This window comes from Gopherus evgoodei, chromosome 2 (assembly GCF_007399415.2).
Source record: "Gopherus evgoodei ecotype Sinaloan lineage chromosome 2, rGopEvg1_v1.p, whole genome shotgun sequence".
In the NCBI taxonomy this organism is placed as follows: Eukaryota; Metazoa; Chordata; order Testudines; family Testudinidae; genus Gopherus; species Gopherus evgoodei.
Genome location: NC_044323.1, coordinates 131,824,876 through 131,843,391, shown reverse-complemented (window position 1 = coordinate 131,843,391; position 18,516 = coordinate 131,824,876). Strand labels below are relative to the sequence as shown.

General features: G+C 42.9%; 1 protein-coding gene across 1 annotated transcript in view; it reads right to left on the bottom strand.

The window, feature by feature from the left end:
• Positions 1–7,930: 7,930 nt before the first annotated feature.
• ANKRD33B (ankyrin repeat domain 33B) overlaps positions 7,931–18,516 on the bottom strand; it is a 126,818-nt gene continuing 116,232 nt past the window's right edge. The window contains exon 4 of the mRNA XM_030551713.1: positions 7,931–8,781. Coding sequence (XP_030407573.1) covers positions 7,931–8,781 — 851 coding nt within the window. The remainder of the gene's footprint in view (positions 8,782–18,516) is intronic.

Sequence of the window (18,516 nt, the reverse complement as noted above, 5' to 3'; positions counted from 1 at the left end):
AGCTTGTAAGAAAAGAGACAAAGTATCATTATGAAGATCTACACTGGAAAAGGGGGAAGGTGGCAGGTGGAACCAAATGAATAGTAGTGCATATGTTCAGCAGACATTAAACTGCATAGGCCTTTAACAGTACATGGTGCAGGAGACTGAGGCCATGTTTAATCTTACCAGGGATCCACGCTGCTGCGATTGATGCAGCAGGGGTCCATTTAGCAGATCTAGTGAAGACCTGCTAAATCAACTGCGAAGTGCTCTGTGGTTAACTCCTGTAATCCACCGGAATGAGAAGAGTAAGGTAAGTCGGTGGGAGAGCGTCTTCCATTGATGCAGCGTGGTATAGACACTGCAGTAAGGTTGACTTACCCCAATAGTATAGACAAGGCCTGAGATTGGTTTTATTTTTTCTGAAGAAGGCTCAGAATTCAAATGTTTGAGAATCACTGAACTGGTCTCTTCTGTTTATAGGAGATTATTTTAGTGGCAGGACAACAATTGCGGTCTTTTTATTATTATTATTATTATTATTTTATTATTCCTGCCTAGTAAATAGTTGGAGAAGTATGAGTTAAGAAGCCCATCATTTTTTTTCTGAACAACACTTTCCAGTAATAACAACGAGGAGTCCTGGTGGCACCTTAGAGACTAACAAATTTATTTGGGCATAAGCTTTTGTGGGCTAGAGCCCACTTCATCAGACGCATGGAGGGAAAAATAATTATTAATTCAGATGACGTATTTTCAATCATTTGGAATTTAAAGATTCTATTGCAAAATTTACTGTAAAAAGTGCCTGCAATACTGTCAGTCTACCCAAGAGTAGTATCAGTTAAGAGGCCCACCCATTTAATCTTAACTGAAAAGAAATATGGGATTAATATTTTTTTAAGAAAAGCAGTGTACTGTAAGAAACCAGTCATTTTTCAATAGGTTATTTATTCATGTTTCGTGCTTTGTTGGAAAGCTAGAATAGTTCATTTTACCCTGGTTTTATGTTTGTTTGTTTTGTTTTTACTTTATAGAGATCTATTTTCAGAATCCTTTGGCCAAATCCTACAGTGTTTACTCTTAAGCAAAGTTCTTCATATACTGCAATGGGAGTTTTGCCTGCATAGAGTATATGAAGTGCTATTGTCTATAATTCAAAAATGATCTCATAGTAGTGATGTAAAACCTAACAATGTTTGGCTTATTTTGACCATCTAATCTGTGTACATTTTCTTTCACAAAGGTACAACTTAATGGCCAGATTCTGATACTCCTACTCACACTGAGTAGCACCTTGCCCCAGGAGAGATCTCACTGATTTTAATGGATCCATTTGTGGAATAAAATACTATTTATAATGAGCAAGAGTATCAAAATCTGACCACAATAGTCAAGATATACACCTCTACCTCAATATAACGTCGTCCTCGGGAGCCAAAAAATCTTACTGCATTATAGGTGAAACTGCGTTGTATCGAACTTGCTTTGATCCACCCGAGTGTGCAGCTGTGCCCCCCCTAAGCACTGCTTTACCGTGTTATATCCAAACTCATGTTATATCGGGTCGCATTATATTGAGGTAGAGGTGTAGTTCATACAGAAATAATCATTGGGATTCAGCAGGGATCAAAGAATGGTAGAAATTTGAAAAAATATTTTTCAAATCTAAGAAAAGTGCCTTCTGAGGACCATGTCAGCACTCAAATGTGTCAGGAATAATACTGAGAATTCTCTTTTAAGCAGTGAAACAAATTACTGTGCAACTTGAAAATGAACTATTTTGATGTGAAACCAGCAACACTTATTACATGTCCGTGTCCAGTGGAAGCCACAGCAAAAGAAGCAAGAATGAATCTACTGATTTTTATTTAATTCCATTTTTCAGACAAAAATTAAGTCTAGAAAAATGACTGTCTATATAAATATAACTAGAGGTAGAAAGAAGTGCTTATATACTGACTTATGCAAAGATCACTATACCACAAATTGTTTTTATAAAGCTCTATTGCAAATAGCAGCCTAGGGTCAAACTCTCTTGATAGTTCCCAAATGCAGGAGCAAATTTATCCTCTGTTTAAAACAAGTAGTAAATTTTTATTTGCCTTCATATAGTTAATATTAGATTTTTCATAAAGAGAGCCCAAGTATTGATTTTATGTGGAGCAGCATACTGCCTCCACTATATCAGGTAAGATTGGTATTTCGTGAAAGAAATATTGTTAAGTCCAATATTTTTTCACTGAATTAACGTCTGTGAGCGCCTCTACAGAATGCTGACTCGAAGTTGCACTCATGCCCCTCAGAAGTTTCCTATTAAAATATAAAACCTCAAAAGACTTTATCACACCTATGCCACATACCAGCAATTTTGTATGCAGAGTATCTTCTCTTAGCAAGTGTTTGGGTTGGGGCTTCTTTCATGGGACAGAACTACCACTTCAGGGCTGTTAAGGACATGCATATCCATGACATGAAACTGACTAGTGCATTGTGGCCCAAAGAGACTGAAGCATGTAATCAATGCTCCATATCTATTTGAACAGCCTCCAGTTGGTGTTTATGATCGATGCAGGCCACACCTCTGCATCCAAGATGAGAGGTCACAAGCTTTATTTTAGAGCTTAGCAGAGAGCATTTTGGTTATGCCTGGCAAAGTTCTTTCTCTTTCTGTTATAGTTATTTGTATTTCTACTGCTCACTGCTGCAATAAATCCCCACATCAGGAGCAATACTTCCCTGTGAATGACCTCTAGTATGGAAGGGCTCCTTCCAGTGATTTTTCAAAGATGATAATTTAATTGATGCATGGAAAAGCTATGAAAATGGAAGTCTATAATTCATTATTAGCCATTGGGTTCAGAAGTGTGCATAACTTCCATTAACGCACCAAAGTCTCCCAGATTGGCATAGCGAGGTATAAATTTCACTACACCCTAGGATAGGAAGGATTCACTCCAGGCAGTTGCTTTCCTTTCCTTGTGATTCCCTTTGGAAAGGGCACCTTTAGTTTCTATCAGGGCACACAGAAGTCTTGCCAGTGAAAGCTGCCAAAAGAATCGACTGAATTATTAAAAACAATGGGTAAAGGGCCACTCAGAGAGAGATAAAATGAAGCCCTTAATCATTAGACAATGAAAATTTAGCTATTTCTGCTGAAATGCAGCTTCTGTTATTGCAAATCAGGCAGTGAATCATGGGCCTCATTCTCTGCTCATCCTAGTGTAAATTGGGAGTAACTCCACTGCAGTCACTGGAGTAAACACCAGTATTACACTGACTAAAGAGACAGGCACCTAAATTCTGTTTTTTCATCTAGCAAAGATAGAGGCTAGCTGAAGGATCCGTTTGGAAATCTCAAGGATCAGGGTACAGTTGCCAGGAAAAACTAAGAGCATATCTGAGCATATCTTTTGGAGGCTGATTAATTTTTGACCACTGTATTCCTGAGGTGACTGATGTTTTGTGGAAACCATCTGGAGTTTGTACATACAGAAAACAGTCACCTGATATGCAGCAAAGGTGCCAACATTGCCAGCTTTTCCAAATAACTCAGCCCATCAGCCTCAACCATGAGTTAGTGGGACCATCTCTGGGCACGAGTGAATTTTCAATGCCCATTCAACCACTCACCTCTGAAGAGACAGCCAGCAAGAGTGCCAATTAGCGACAAATACAATTAACTTTTTTCTCATTGGAACACTTATCCATTAGGCGTTGGATTGAGACCACCCAGGTTAACACCTTTCATCTAGGCAAAATGGTAAGTACTAACCACTCCCACTGACTTGGTTTAAATTCATATTGGTGATGTAGAAACAAAAAGCAAACCCCCTTAATCACTGAACAATGAGTACATGATTTTTAGCAGTTTTTAATTCTTTTAATTAAGCATACATCTATATACATGCACAGCAAAGTACAAAGGGTTAGAAAATGGGCTTCATTTTCAGCCCCTAATTGTGTAACCTATTGTGCATTAATCCCTGAGAGAAAGTATGTCAGCTGTATCTCTATCATGAGTGAGAGTGCAAATTCATGTGTTCATTTTGCAGTATTGATTGCTTTTAGGATATTGAATCTGTCTTTTGATACTTAAACTCACTATGCTCATTGTGAGCAAAAATCCACTGTACAATAGTTCATCAGTCCTACACTGTGTCGCAGGGAGAAATCAAATCCATCCTAGAATTCTTGCTCTGGACAGTTAAAAGGTTGTCACTTAATACCCCAAATTAAAGTTTCAATATCTTCCTTTTAAGCTTACATTATGCTCACATAAAATCCTATCTTTTTATTTTTGCTTCCCTTTTAAAAGTGAAGTCCATGCTTGAAGTGAAATGTGCATGACTGCCAGGCTTGCAGGCTGAGATCCTGTATCGAGCCAGCGTAGCTTAGACAGTATTAATGCAAGCTCCCTCCACTCTGAACTGGAAGGACCAGTTCTAATGTAGTTCAGTTGCCAGGATGAGACACCACTGTGAGGGGTGACCTTATAAAAAGCCTAAATAGAGAGAAAAACATTGCTTGACAGGTCCGCCCAGGCTCTACTGAGAGGAGGTTAATTAGCAGCAGTTATGATGCTGTTATGATGTGAGCCCTAGTTTTCTAGGAGCTGGATTTTGGTCCATGGCCATTAGTGTTTCACTAAGAGTCTGGCCAGATTTGGCCATTCTATGTGCTATGAGGGAGGAGGACACAGGCGAACTTTCCCCTCTTTGCATGTTATGAAGGAGTCAGCCACAACGGCATTTAGGGACTGCTCCCTGCGAGCATCCCCAAGCATGCTCTCCACCACAGTAGAGGCAGTGGGTCCCATGACTCTACCTCTCTGCACCAGCCAGTGAGAGCAGTTGCTGTAAAGCATCTTGCATGCTGCAGCTTCCTAAGGAGCAACACAGCAGCTTGGTTCCCCAGGAGCTGCAGAGGGGATTGCACTGGACCTCCCTCAGGCAGAGCGCCTACTGGGATGCAGAAGCCCCCACCACCTGCTTGGGGCTAGGTTAACAAGAAACGTCTGACTGACCCCCAACTGCAAAAAGCTTCCCTAAAAACCATTCTCTCAAGTGGATGCAAAAGAAATGGACAGAGAGTGATGCAGGAGAATAGGGGAGTGAGTCCCACCAGTAGTGCTGCAATGTCCTGTTTGACTCTGAAGTTACTGAGGCCTATTAAATACTGCTAGCTCTTAAAGCTGCTTAAATGTAAAAACTTGAGAGCAGCAATAGCTTGTTTCCTGTCTTACTTCAATATATTACTGTTGAGAAGATGTGAAGCAAGATCTGGAGAGAGTCACATTCTTAGTGCCTTTAGGAACTGAGCCTTATTTGGGAAGGCTGTAATTGAGAGTACTGTAGAGCAGAGGTAGGCAAACTACGGCCCGCAGGCCACATCCAGCCTGCAGGACCCTCCTGCCCGGCTCCTGAGCTCCTGGCCCAGGAGGCTCGCCCCCAGCCCCTCTCCTGCTGTACCCCTCCCCCGCAGCCTCAGCTCGCTCACTCCGCCGCCAGCCCAATGCTCTGGGCGGCGGAGTGATGAGCTTCTGGGGCAGCGCAGCTGCAGAGCCGCAGCCTGAACCCGTGCTCTGTGCTGTGCGTGGCTGGCTCCAGCTGGGCGGTGCAACTGCCTATCATGGTGCAGCCGTGGTGCCAGCCACCGGTGCTCCAGGGAGCATGGTAAGGGGACAGGGAGCAGTGGGGTGGGAGTTGGATAGAGGGCAGGGGAGTTTGGAGTTGTAGTCAGGGGCCTGGGGTGTAGATAGGGGGTGGGGCGGTCAGAGGGCAGGGAACGGGGGGGTTGAATGGGGGCAGTGTCCTGGGGGGCATTCAGGAAGGAGAGGGGGGTTGGATAGGGTGGTGGGGGGCAGTTAGGGGCAGGGGGCCTGGGGACAGTCAGGGGACAGAGAGCTGGGAGAGTTGGAGGGGGCAGGAGTCCTGGGGGGGCCATCAAAGGGCAAAAAGTAAGGGGGCTCGGATAGGGGTGAGGGGCTGGGCCACCCCTGGCTGTCTGGGGACGCACAGCCTCCCCTAACCGGCCCTCCATACAATTTCAAAAACCCAACATGGCCCGCAGGCCAAAAAGTTTGCCTGCCCCTGCTGTAGAGTATAGTGAAGGCGAGTTACCTATGCATTAACATTTTCAGTAATATTCTCATTTAAGTTCTATCTAGTCTTGAATGCGGAGCAACACAGTGAAATGAACACAGAGCAATACAGTGCTTTGAAATGGAAGGAAATATAAAAACATAGATGCATTATTTACTGTATGCCTTGCTGTTTTCTTTTGAATACTACTATTAACATTATCTTTCTATTGCAAGTAGCAAGCATAGAGCCATTACGAAAGTTTGTCAGCGAACTTGCTATAAAAAAAAAAATCCACAGAAAATTCCTAAACTTACAAGTGGTTTCTATGCCCTTTACACATTCCTCTTGCTAGAACCAAAATAACCTTAATAGGGACTGAAATAAACTTTGCCCAATTAAGCAAATTCTGAGTTTCAAAAGGGCTATGTGCATACAGGAACGGTGCATTTCTGTGGCCATAAATGCCACTCACGTTCTAACTTTACAGCTAGGATTATGTGTGGGACTTAGGGAATTGCTCTGAAAGTCACAGGGCTTTGATGCTGGTAAAGCTACCTTATGCAGCTTCCTTTATTAGTTTTATGGGATCCAGGAAGGGTGTGGAACAATATGCCTGAAACGTTGCTCTTCATTTGCCAGTTTAAGAACTTGGGTGATTCCTGCTGTGAATTTGATATTAAGAAATGGTTTTCCAAGGACTGGGATGGAGATGGTAGATGCAGCACTACCCATTTGGCACCCGTGATGTACTATCTCAGACCCTCACCAGGATGACTATCCTGGATTTCCCAATGCTGGTGAATGGGCTGCCTCATATGACCTTTTTGATTATTTTCATAAAGTACTCCTGCACTCACTATCCATGATGTACTTCTTGAAGGTAGGAGAAGACAATTTCATTATTTGAGTGATCATCTGGTCCTTTCTGGCTGTACACTGGACCATTCCCAAGGGGCAAACTTAGATTTAGTAAAAGGACCTTCAACCATCCGATGATTTTGTAGGTAAATGCAATGATCCGAGAGTGGAGTAGCACATTCCCAGAGACAAAAAAGAAGGCCGATAGCAAGTAAAGGAAAAACTGTAAGGGAAGAGGGAAATCTTAAAGTTGACCATGACATTAAAAAATTGGGCCAAATCCGCAGCTAGTGTAAATGGGTGTAGCTTCATTGACGTTTATGGAACCAGGTTGATTTACATCAAGTGGGGATTTGATTATTTCAGTTGTTGAGACAGTGTATATATTAGATGTGCAGCCATTTTTTATCTTCAAAGAGTAAAACCAATAGTGTTAAGAATCACATTCATTCAGACAGTACATGTGTAGTGTTTGATACCTCTGATGTCTTAAACTCTGGTTTTCAGAATTAAAATGTTAATCATGAAGTGCTTTATCTTATTCAAAAAGATATGCATTACATATAGCCCCAGATTCATTACCTACTGTAACAAGATTGTGGCATACCTGAAACTCTTTGTGGTTTTCATTATTATTACAAAGCATTGCAATTCATATGGTCCTACCAAAGGGGAAGGGAGAGTGACTAGTATCAAAAGCTGAAGCCCTTAATTTTATCCAGTAGAAAATGAACACAAAACGTGGCCCTTTCATGCATATGTGCCATGAAGGCTGTTTCTCAGCTGTTAATCTTGGGAAAAAATCACCACCTTAATTTTCTGCCAGTGGGCAAACAAACAATTTTTTACACTTCAACCCCAAGATTTCTCACACTCCACCAGATACAGTCAGTGATAGCCCATGTGCTATTTCAGTGCCATAGGGCCATTATTCAATTTAGTTGCCCCTACTTTGATGTACACAGTCTGTTAACAATGGAATGTCTGATATCCCCACCATTGAGTCATGTCCTGTTTTTCTGTGGAGACTCCTGCCTCAGTTTCTGAGCCTCTGCTGCTTTCCTCTTCTCTTGTTCCTCTGCCTTCTTCCTCTCCTCCTTTAGCTCTTTGTATCTCCATTTGGGAATCTGTAGATAAGTGCCATCTTTGGTACTGCTCTTTCTCCTCACTTTCTCTGGTTGATAGGTGGGTGGAGGAGCCTTGTTGACACGGACTTTGGGGATGACAAATCCTGGCCTCACACTGCTCCTTCTCAGTAGGTGCAGAGGCAGAAGGCTTCCTTTCCTTGTGACCACAGTGTTCATGTGAGCTACTGTGAGGCTGAGGGGCTGCAGACTAGCCCGCCGGTCCTTCTTTTTGGGGATTAACATGACTCTGGAGTTCTGAAATAATTTCTCATAGCTGCTAACATGGTCTTTGTCCTGAGATCGGATATCCTGGGCTCTCTGCTTCCTAAGGATTTCCTGCACAGCCAGTGTGCGTTTCCCCACGCAGGGTGGGCTCCCTGGGCACACAGTCCTGCAAGATATGGCAATAAAGGGGCTGTTCAAACTTGTAGTCATCCTAACCATGTGGTCAAGGACGCCATCTTCTTCAGGGCGACAGGAAGCCCTGAATGACATTGCTGACCTTACACCCTCCGAGATCCTCTGCAAACAGCTTTTTGGTTCTGTGGCCTTGGCAAGAAGTTCCTTCATCTTTGGCCATTCTGACTTATACTGATCACAAAACTGCTCAGGGCATGGCCTGTCCATCAGCCTCTGCATGAGGAAGGCTGCTTCTGATCTTCCTGTGTAACAAGCCCATTCCCGTGGAGTCATTCCACGGCTTGGGTCAGTCGCGTGAACATCTGCCCCTTAAAGGAGAGAAAGGAAAAACATTTGCGTTTATCAGTTATATAGTGCACACTTCATCTCCCACTACCATAGTCAAAACTGAATGAAGCAGGGATCCTGTCAAGAAAAATAATATGTGATTATGTAATTAAAGACTGTATCATAATGCACACACACAGTTCTGGAATTTCCTGACTTTTGAGTGCTTGACTTTGCAACTTTATTGTTTTTAATGTAGTTTTCTTGTATATAAATTCCTATTTTTAAACAGCACACTGAAAATAAAAACCACAAAAATAAAACAAAAACCACCACAAAACCCATGTGGAATCATACTGACCCCACACACACACACATTGGTCACAAATAGGACTGAAACATTTAGATCCACAGCACAGACCTCTGCCCACTTGAGCTAACGAAGTAACTGGTAGCAATAGCAGACTGTTCTCCTATATCTGGACCAGTCACTACTGAGTAAAGAGACATATAGCAATGGAAGAACCCCTTCTGTCTCTGTAGTAAATGTCTACACTACAGCAGTGCAGGTGCAGCTGTGCCACTGGAGCATTTCTGGTGTAGACATACCCTGAGTGCCAGGGAGGAAGATGGTGCTGTCCACTATGATAGATAAAGAAGGGAGAAGGGAGAACGTGGGTGAGAGAGCAGAAGCTCAGTTTTAGCCATATTAAGTTTCAGCTGATGGCCAGACCCCACAAGGAGATGTCAGAAAGATAGGCCAAGATGTGGTTAGGATGGAGGGAGACAAGTTGCAAACAGAAGTAGATCTCTGAGGAATCTGTATAAAGGTAATAGTTAAAGCCATATTTGCAGAGAAGATCATCAGAGACAGGGTACAAAGCAAGAAGGGGAGGGGACCAAAATGGAACTCTGTGGGACCCCCCTGAAAGAATGTGAGGGCAGGAAGAGGAGGACTCACCAAATAAGACACTGCAGAAGCAGCCACAGAAGCAGGAGCGGAAGCAGGGTAAGGACAATATCTTGAAAGCTAACAGAGGACAGGATTTGAAGAAGAATCTGGTTAACAATATCAAAAGCTTTAAAGAGGCCATGTGATAGAGGCCATGATGTTTGGCCTTAGTCTGCTCTTCATCTCCCCATCAGCCTGTCTGTCTCTGAACCCCTATTCTCTTCCCCTACACCAGCCTCCTCTTCCTTCATCTTTCCCCCTCTCAGCCTGTCCCCTTATCCTGACTGTCCCTGGACTCCCAACCTTTCCTCAGCCCCACCTGTGCCTACACTTCTTCTCCTCTCCAACTTACCTAGGTCTCTCTAGGAATATAGGAAATTGCATGGGAGTTTTATAGATTCATAGATTCATAGACTCTAGGACTGGAAGGGACCTCGAGAGGTCATCAAGTCCAGTCCCCTGCCCTCATGGCAGGACCAAATACTGTCTAGACCATCCCTGATAGACATTTATCTAACCTACTCTTAAATATCTCCAGAGATGGAGATTCCACAACCTCCCTAGGCAATTTATTCCAGTGTTTAACTATCCTGACAGTTAGGAACTTTTTCCTAATGTCCAACCTAAATCTCCCTTGCTGCAGTTTAAGCCCATTGCTTCTTGTTCTATCATTAGAGGCTAAGGTGAACAAGTTTTCTCCCTCCTCCTGATGACACCCTTTTAGATACCTGAAAACTGTTATCATGTCCCCTCTCAGTCTTCTCTTTTCCAAACTAAATAAACCCAATTCTTTCAGCCTTCCTTCATAGGTCATGTTCTCAAGACCTTTAATCATTCTTGTTGCTCTTCTCTGGACCCTCTCCAATTTCTCCATATCTTTCTTGAAATGCAGTGCCCAGAACTGGACACAATACTCCAGTTGAGGTCTAACCAACGCAGAGTAGAGTGGAAGAATGACTTCTCGTGTCTTGTTTACAACACACCTGTTAATGCATCCCAGAATCACATTTGTTTTTTTTGCAACAGTATCACACTGTTGACTCATATTTAGCTTGTGGTCCACTATGACCCCTAGATCTCTTTCTGCCATACTCCTTCCTAGACAGTCTCTTCCCATTCTGTACATGTGAAACTGATTGTTCCTTCCTAAGTGGAGCACTTTGCATTTGTCTTTATTGAACTTCATCCGGTTTACCTCAGACCATTTCTCCAATTTGTCCAGATCATTTTGAATTTTGACTCTGTCCTCCAAAGCAGTTGCAATCCCTCCCAGTTTGGTATCATCCGCAAACTTAATAAGCGTACTTTCTATGCCAACATCTAAGTCGTTGATGAAGGTATTGAACAGAGCCGGTCCCAAAACAGACCCCTGCGGAACCCCACTTGTTATACCTTTCCAGCAGGATTGGGAGCCATTAATAACTACTCTCTGAGTACAGTTATCCAGCCAGTTATGCACCCACCTTATAGTAGCGCCATCTAAATTGTATTTGTCTAGTTTATCAATAAGGATATCGTGTGAGACCATATCAAATGCCTTACTAAAGTCTAGGTATACCACATCCACCGCTTCTCCCTTATCCACAAGGCTCGTTATCCTATCAAAGAAAGCTATCAGATTCGTTTGACATGATTTGTTCTTTAGAAATCCATGCTGGCTATTCCCTATCACCTTACCACCTTCCAAGTGTTTGCAGATGATTTCTTTAATTACTTGCTCCATTATCTTCCCTGGCACAGAAGTTAAACTAACTGGTCTGTAGTTTCCTGGGTTGTTTTTATTTCCCCTTTTATAGATGGGCACTATATTTGCCCTTTTCCAGTCTTCTGGAATCTCTCCCGTCTCCCATGACTTTCCAAAGATAATAGCTAGAGGCTCAAATACCTCCTCTATTAACTCCTTGAGTATTCTAGGAGGCATTTCCTCGGGCCCTGGTGACTTGCAGGCATCTAACTTTTCTAAGTGATTTTTAACTTGCTCTTTTTTTATTTTATCTTCTAAACCTACCCCCTCCCAATAAGCATTCACTATGTTAGACATTCCTTCAGACTTCTCAGTGAAGAGCGAAACAAAAAAGTCATTAAACATCTCTGCCATTTCCAAGTTTCCTGTTACTGTTTCTCCCTCCTCACTGAGCAGTGGGCCTACCCTGTCCTTGGTCTTCCTCTTGCTTCTAATGTATTGATAAAAAGTCTCTTGTTTCCCTTTATTCCCATAGCTAGTTTGAGCTCATTTTGTGCCTTTGCCTTTCTAATCTTGCCCCTGCATTCCTGTGTTGTTTGCCTATATTCATCCTTTGTAATCTGACCTAGTTTCCATTTTTTATGTGACTCCTTTTTATTTTGTAGGTCATGCAAGATCTCATGGTTAAGCCCAGGTGGTCTTTTGCCACATTTTCTATCTTTTGTTGTTTGTTTGTTGTGTTCATACAACATACATTTTAACAGTAAGTCGAGGATGGGAATGATTTATTACATAGGACAGGGCCCTCAACCACGTGCTGTGGATTCTGAATGTGTTTAAACTGGCCCTGGGTTTTCAGATCAAGTTTGCTGATGGCCAACCTCCCACCCACATTTCCCCTCCACCCCCAAAACCACACACACACACAAAACCAAAACATCAACAATTCCAGGGCAGATCGCAGCCAGACCCGATGCTAGGGGAGCTGGCTATTCTGATATATGATTAAACAGGTTAACCAATTTTTGAGGCCATCTCCACTTGGATTTGTTTGCAAACAGGCAACACAAAGCCAAGTGTGTTTGCCTCCAGATATATTCCAGATGTAGAATCATGGAAGAGCTGTGCTCTGTCTCTAAACCACAGTCAAATACACTGTTTCTTCTTACTCAGATACATTTGTCCAAACTGATCAGAGACCATTTACAGGGGTCCATTGAGCTCACCATTCGTGCTGCCTCTTCTATGATTTCAGGTTCTATCAATACAAATTGACATATTCCCAGCTCTTCTTGGAGCTATATCTCACAAAAGAAGTTTACCAAATACAGAGATCCAAATCTTTTAGCAGCATACTCAATGCTGATTTTATGTCTCATCTAATGAAATCTTGTGTGACACAAGTTCTTCTTAAGATGCTACTGACTTACTTTGCAAATCCAGAAACATTCCTAAACAAATTCCTCATTCAACAAAATTTCTAGGGACTTTACCAGTTGGACCAGACATCAATATTCAAGCCCTTTTTCAAAGGTTATGGCAGTCTTATTGAACTATTTGTCATTCAGATTTAAGGCTGGTCTAACGAGTCTTCTTTTAGAAAATGTGTGCATTGCCCTTAGTCCTCATTTTCCTCATATTAAATCATGTCCTGAATCCTGTTTTTCAAGCAACTAATTTGAGTAGATGTGTCACTTTGGGATATGAATATTATATTCAGTTAATGAGGTTTCATATCTCAAGAGATTGTTATCGCAAAACTGACATCAATGCTGCTGTGTTTGTGCTGAGCTGCCAAAGCATCAGAGTTCCAATTAATCAGAATTTCAGACCTCTGAATAAAAATGCCCAGGGTACTATGAATTTTTTTTCATTAAAATCCAGTTGTAAATCTCACATTTCCTGCATTGCTCCTTTATCCTATCTAATTAGTGACAGAATAGACAAACAACTATGGGTTTCTTCTCAATGTATGCAAGTCTGTTAATAAGAAGTAGGATCTAAAATTCTGGTTAAATATTCGTCTCTTTTAAAAAATACCGGCCCCACCAACTTTAATTAAATGGAATCCTCAAGGAAAACTGCACCCATTTTGCTCAGTTTAGTAATATGAGAGTGCTAGAGTAAGTAGAACTCTAGTTAGATCAACTCTGAAGCTCTCAGCCAGGCACCACTTTCACTTTCAGCATTTGGCCCTGTGGACATACACTATGAAATGTATTATTTAAGGTCCAGATTCTGCTCTATTATACCAGTGTAAATCCACAACTGCTCCAATGGTTTCACTGGAGTAGCACTATCTGGCCCTCCATTTTTAATCACAATTGGCATTTCTACATGTCTTCTGCTGGTGGTGGTGATCTTGCCAAGAAGTGATATCAGTTGTGACCTTGGCAGTGCGGCAGCCCAATAGAAGTAATTGCAGAACAGTAATTAACCTGCTTTAATATTCATTTTACATTCCAAAAAGTACATTCATATTTTTTAAAGATTAAACATTATGGCCAAGATTTTCCAAAATGACTAGTGACTGTGGCTGCCTCAGTATTTTGGTTCCCAACCTGAACACCCTGACTTTCAGAAAGAACAGCCACTCTGAAAATCAGGCTCCAATCATTCATCACATTTTTCCCTACAGTTTCCCCCATGTGATTTCTACACCCAGTACTAAAGCAGGCTGGAAACTTGGTTAGTTTCCAGTACTGAGCTCTTGCATTGCCAGTGTCATAGAACATTGGGGCTGGAAGAGACCTCAAGAGATCATCTAGTCCAACCCCTTGCTCAAAGCAGGACCAATCCCCAAATGGCCCCCTCAAGGATTGAGCTCATAACCCTGTGTTTATCAGGATAATGCTCAAACCACTAAGCTATCCCACTCCCACCCTGGTAATAATACACTAATAATATCACTAATAGACATGCACAGTAAATACTTTCTGGTTATGATTTACAGCAGAAATTACTCCATAGTGCTTTGATCATCCTCATAAGGTTCGCTGTCACAGGGTGACTGATCCCTTTAAGAGGAAGCAGGGTCCAGGGCACATGGAATGATTACCTGGGCTTAAGGGAAGGCACCTGGGCCTTATAAAGAGGGAGATGGCTGCAGGTACAGGTTGGCAGATGCCTGTAGGCACAGCGTGGCATAAGGCTGCTGCAGGGCCCTGAGTCCCTGAGACCAGCAGGAAAGCCTGTGGAGAAGGCCGTACTCCAAGCAACAGGTGTTAGGAGGGGAGGAAAACAGACTCAGAGAGGAAGGCTGTGCCCATCTTGGAACTGGAGCAGAAGAGTGTTTGAAGTCTGAAGGGAAGCCAGACCCTCAGGGAGGAGGAGCTGTGAACAACTGAACCTGGGATGAAGACTTTGTAGGTTTAAGTTCTGTTTTGAAAAACTTTGTGCAGGACTTAATAAATTGGCTCCAGGGAGGGGAATGAATAGCTGGACTGTGAGGACTTTTTGAGGGGTCTGAGTGAAGAGGAAACTGAGGCAAGCCTCAGCAAAGCCACACTTGGCCAGCAGTGGGCACTACAGAGCAGGCACCTATTTACATTAGCATACTGAGCTATAATCTACAGCAGTGGTTTTCAACCAGGGGTACACAGAGGTCTTCCAGGTGTTACATTAACTCATCTAAATATTTGCCTAGTTTTACAACAGGCCACATAAAAAGCACTAGCGAAGTCAGTACAAACTAAAATTCCATATTGACAATGACTTGTTTATACTGCTCTATATACTGAAATGTAAGTACAATATTTATATTCCAATTACATTATTTTATAATGAGATGATAAAAATGAGAAAGTCAGCAATTTTTCAGTAAGAGGGTGCCTATACACTTGTATTTTTATGTCTGATTTTGTAAGCAAGTAATTTTTAAGTGAAGTTCACATATACACGTGCACATAGGGACATGTCACCATACCAACAACATCCTTTGAAGCAATGATACCACTTTAGTCCTATAGGGTAAAGGGGAAAGAGAAAGTCATGATAATAAAGCAAACAATGGAAAATCATGGAATCTATGGCTTTGAAGAACGCCATCACAAAATTTCTTACAATTGTTTTCTGATTACTTACTTGCTTACTATTCAGTATGACTAGCAAGTTTCAGGATTTACAATGCACTACATCTAAGCATAGCTGAAATTGCCAGTCTAAAAAACCCCACAACACTGGAATTAATGATGTAAATACATCTCAGTAATTTAAGTGGGGGGTGGGGGCAGTCAGAGGAAGATCTTAAAGCTTCCTGGCTGTCAAATGTTTGAAAACTTCAATGGTCCTTTAACATAAGTTACTTGTAAAACTATTCTTAAATAGTTGGAAAGTATGGAAATGCAGAGCTAAGGTACCCAAATCATTAGCCTTCCCTTGTACTCTTGTATCCCTACTATATTCACGAGATAAGCTTATTCCTGCATACTGCACCTTTTCAGCATTATCAGTATGATACATATCCCTGCTAGACTTTACCTTACTTAACAAGTCACAGGAAAATTTTCCATTTCTTTCCTGTCTGAACTCTGAGAGGGCTAGAGACACCAAACTGAAGCCAGAGATTCCCAGGGTTAACCTCCTAGGTATGCTCCGAAAGACACTTTGAATTGACAGATCACTAAAACACTGTAACTCTTAGGATATAGGTAATAACTCATTTGCGTGTATATGTTTGCTTGCTTTAATCTGTAAATAACTCTCATTTCTTTTTCCTATTTAGTAAACCTTTAGATAGTTCATTACAGGATTGGCTACAAGCCTTGTCTATGGTGTAAGATCTGGGGTAAGTGACTGGTCTCTTGGGACTGGAAGCAACCTGAATATGGTGTGAATTTTTGGCAAAAGTGATCTTTTATTACTAAGGCCAACTTGCCTGGGTGGTAAGATAGACTGGAGAGGCCAAGGGCACTGTCTGTGACTCCATGGTAAGACTGTTATAGTGATCCAGGAGTTCACATTTGTTACACATTTGGGGGGGATCTTCCCTGAAGTTGGTACTCTCAGTGTTGAGCTACTCCAGACAGCATGACATATGGTATATCTACATTTGAGGTGGGACAGTGATTCCCAGTTTGTACCCATGGTACTTCTGCTCAAGCTAGCATGCTAAACATATCAGTGTAGCCAGGGAAGCATGGGCAGTGACTTGGGCTATCTGCCCAGCATGGACCCAGGGGGACCATGCGGCTAGCCCAAGCCACTGCCCGTGCAACCCCAGCTACACTGATGTTTTTAGTGCATTAGCTTGAAGTCTACAGGAGCTGGGAATCACACAGCTGCAATGTAGATGTACCCTCAGGGTAAAGGGCTATCAAAGGTGTGAAGGGTTCTTAACAAGTATACGTTTGATGTTCTTTCTGGGGAGTTGGCTAAGTGTGTGACTGTGTGCCAGGATCTGAATCTTATAGTGCCAAGGCCAGTGTGAGTGTGTGCATATTGAGGCATTGCTCAAAGAGGGTAGAGGGAAGGTGGCGTGTGCAACTTTTATGTCCTTTCATAGTGTTAGCTGGAATCCTGGTGGGTGAGAGTGACTGGGTTGTAAAAGGAGATGAAGAGTTTGTACATTTCCGCAACTGTGAGGCTGGCAGAGTAAAGGTATTTGTGTTAATGGGGTGTATTGTGGCACTGCTGAAAGAGATGGGCATGACGACATACTGCCAAGCAACCTTAACTCTGTGTTAACATAGTTCTTTGCCACTGAATTTCATAGGTTTTTTTTAAACAGGAAAACATATGGTGTTGGTAGGAGTTAGTGGTCATTTAGACAGTTGTACATATCATGTTCTGCGACTTGCAAACTGAGCCAGGCCGCCCCGTGTAAACACACACACACCAGCTGGGCCCCACCAGCCCTGCTTCACCACACATCCCTAGTCATGACCCTGACCCATTCACTACATTTCCCCCTCCAACTTGGCCTCTCCCCCATGCTGTACACAGGCCTCCCACCAAAAGCAGGGAACTCATCTCCCTGAAATCTTCACTCTCTGGCATACTGTTGTTAATTCCACCCCACTTCCCATAGCCTGGCTCACACGCAGTACCTGGAGTGAAGGCCAACTATATGACAGTGGAATGGCATTTCTGGTCACATTGCTGAATGGTTGGAGGTGAGGTTTGTGGCAGGACCAGGAAGAGACATCAGAGACAGGGTTTCTGCTCCACAATACTGACAGTTTTATGTTTGAGAGAAAGTAATTCTATGCTATACAGCACACATTTTTCAGTCAGCTAGGAACCTTCCAATTTCTCAATGAATGTTCTTCTAACACTTATTCATAGCGGTCTTGGGGTGCACTGGCAGGGCTGGAGAGGATTAAGCTACAGGAAGGTTTGGCCGCAGGGGATTAAGGCTCAGAGGGTTGGGGTGAATTGGCAGAGCTGGGGGTGCATGGGGATTGGGGTGTAGGGGCTGGGGTGCACTAAGAGGGCTGTAGGGTGCCATGCCTCCCTCACCTAAGTCCCCAACCTCATCTCACCTACCATCCATCCCCATTTATTCCCCCTTCCCATAACCCCCCTCCTCTCCCTACAGCCCCAAACCATCCTCCCCCACACCTCCACCCCAAATCTCTCCTCCCAGCAGGCATACCGATGTTTAATTCTTTCCCCCAAATCCTTTGATTACATTTCCCCCAAAAATGAAATTGCCACCCAACTCACAAATTGTAGCAACCTCCAGCCATCAATTCAAACCTCCTTTTGTCTTAGGGCATGGCTACACTTGCAAATGAAGAGCACTTTGAGTTAAACCAGCCTTCGTAGAGCGCAGAAGGGAAAGCGCTGCAATCTGTCCACACTGACAGCTGAAAGCGCACTGGCATGGCCACATTTGCAGCACTTGCAGTGGCTACAGAGAGCAGTGCATTGTGGTAGCTCTCCCAGCATGCAAGTGGCTGCAATGTGCTTTTCAAATGGGGGTGTAGGGTGGAGTGTGACAGGGAGCATGTTGTGTGTATGTGAGGGGAGAGAGAGTGGGTTTTTTGGGAGCTGAGAGCATGGCAGCATGCTGTCTTGTAAATTCAAAGAGCAGCAGATCTCCCACAGTAATTGTTTGCTTTGATAGCCGCATTCCTGCAGCGATTCCAAAACAAGACAAGAGTGGCCACTTGACTTAAGGGGATTATGGGCCGTCCG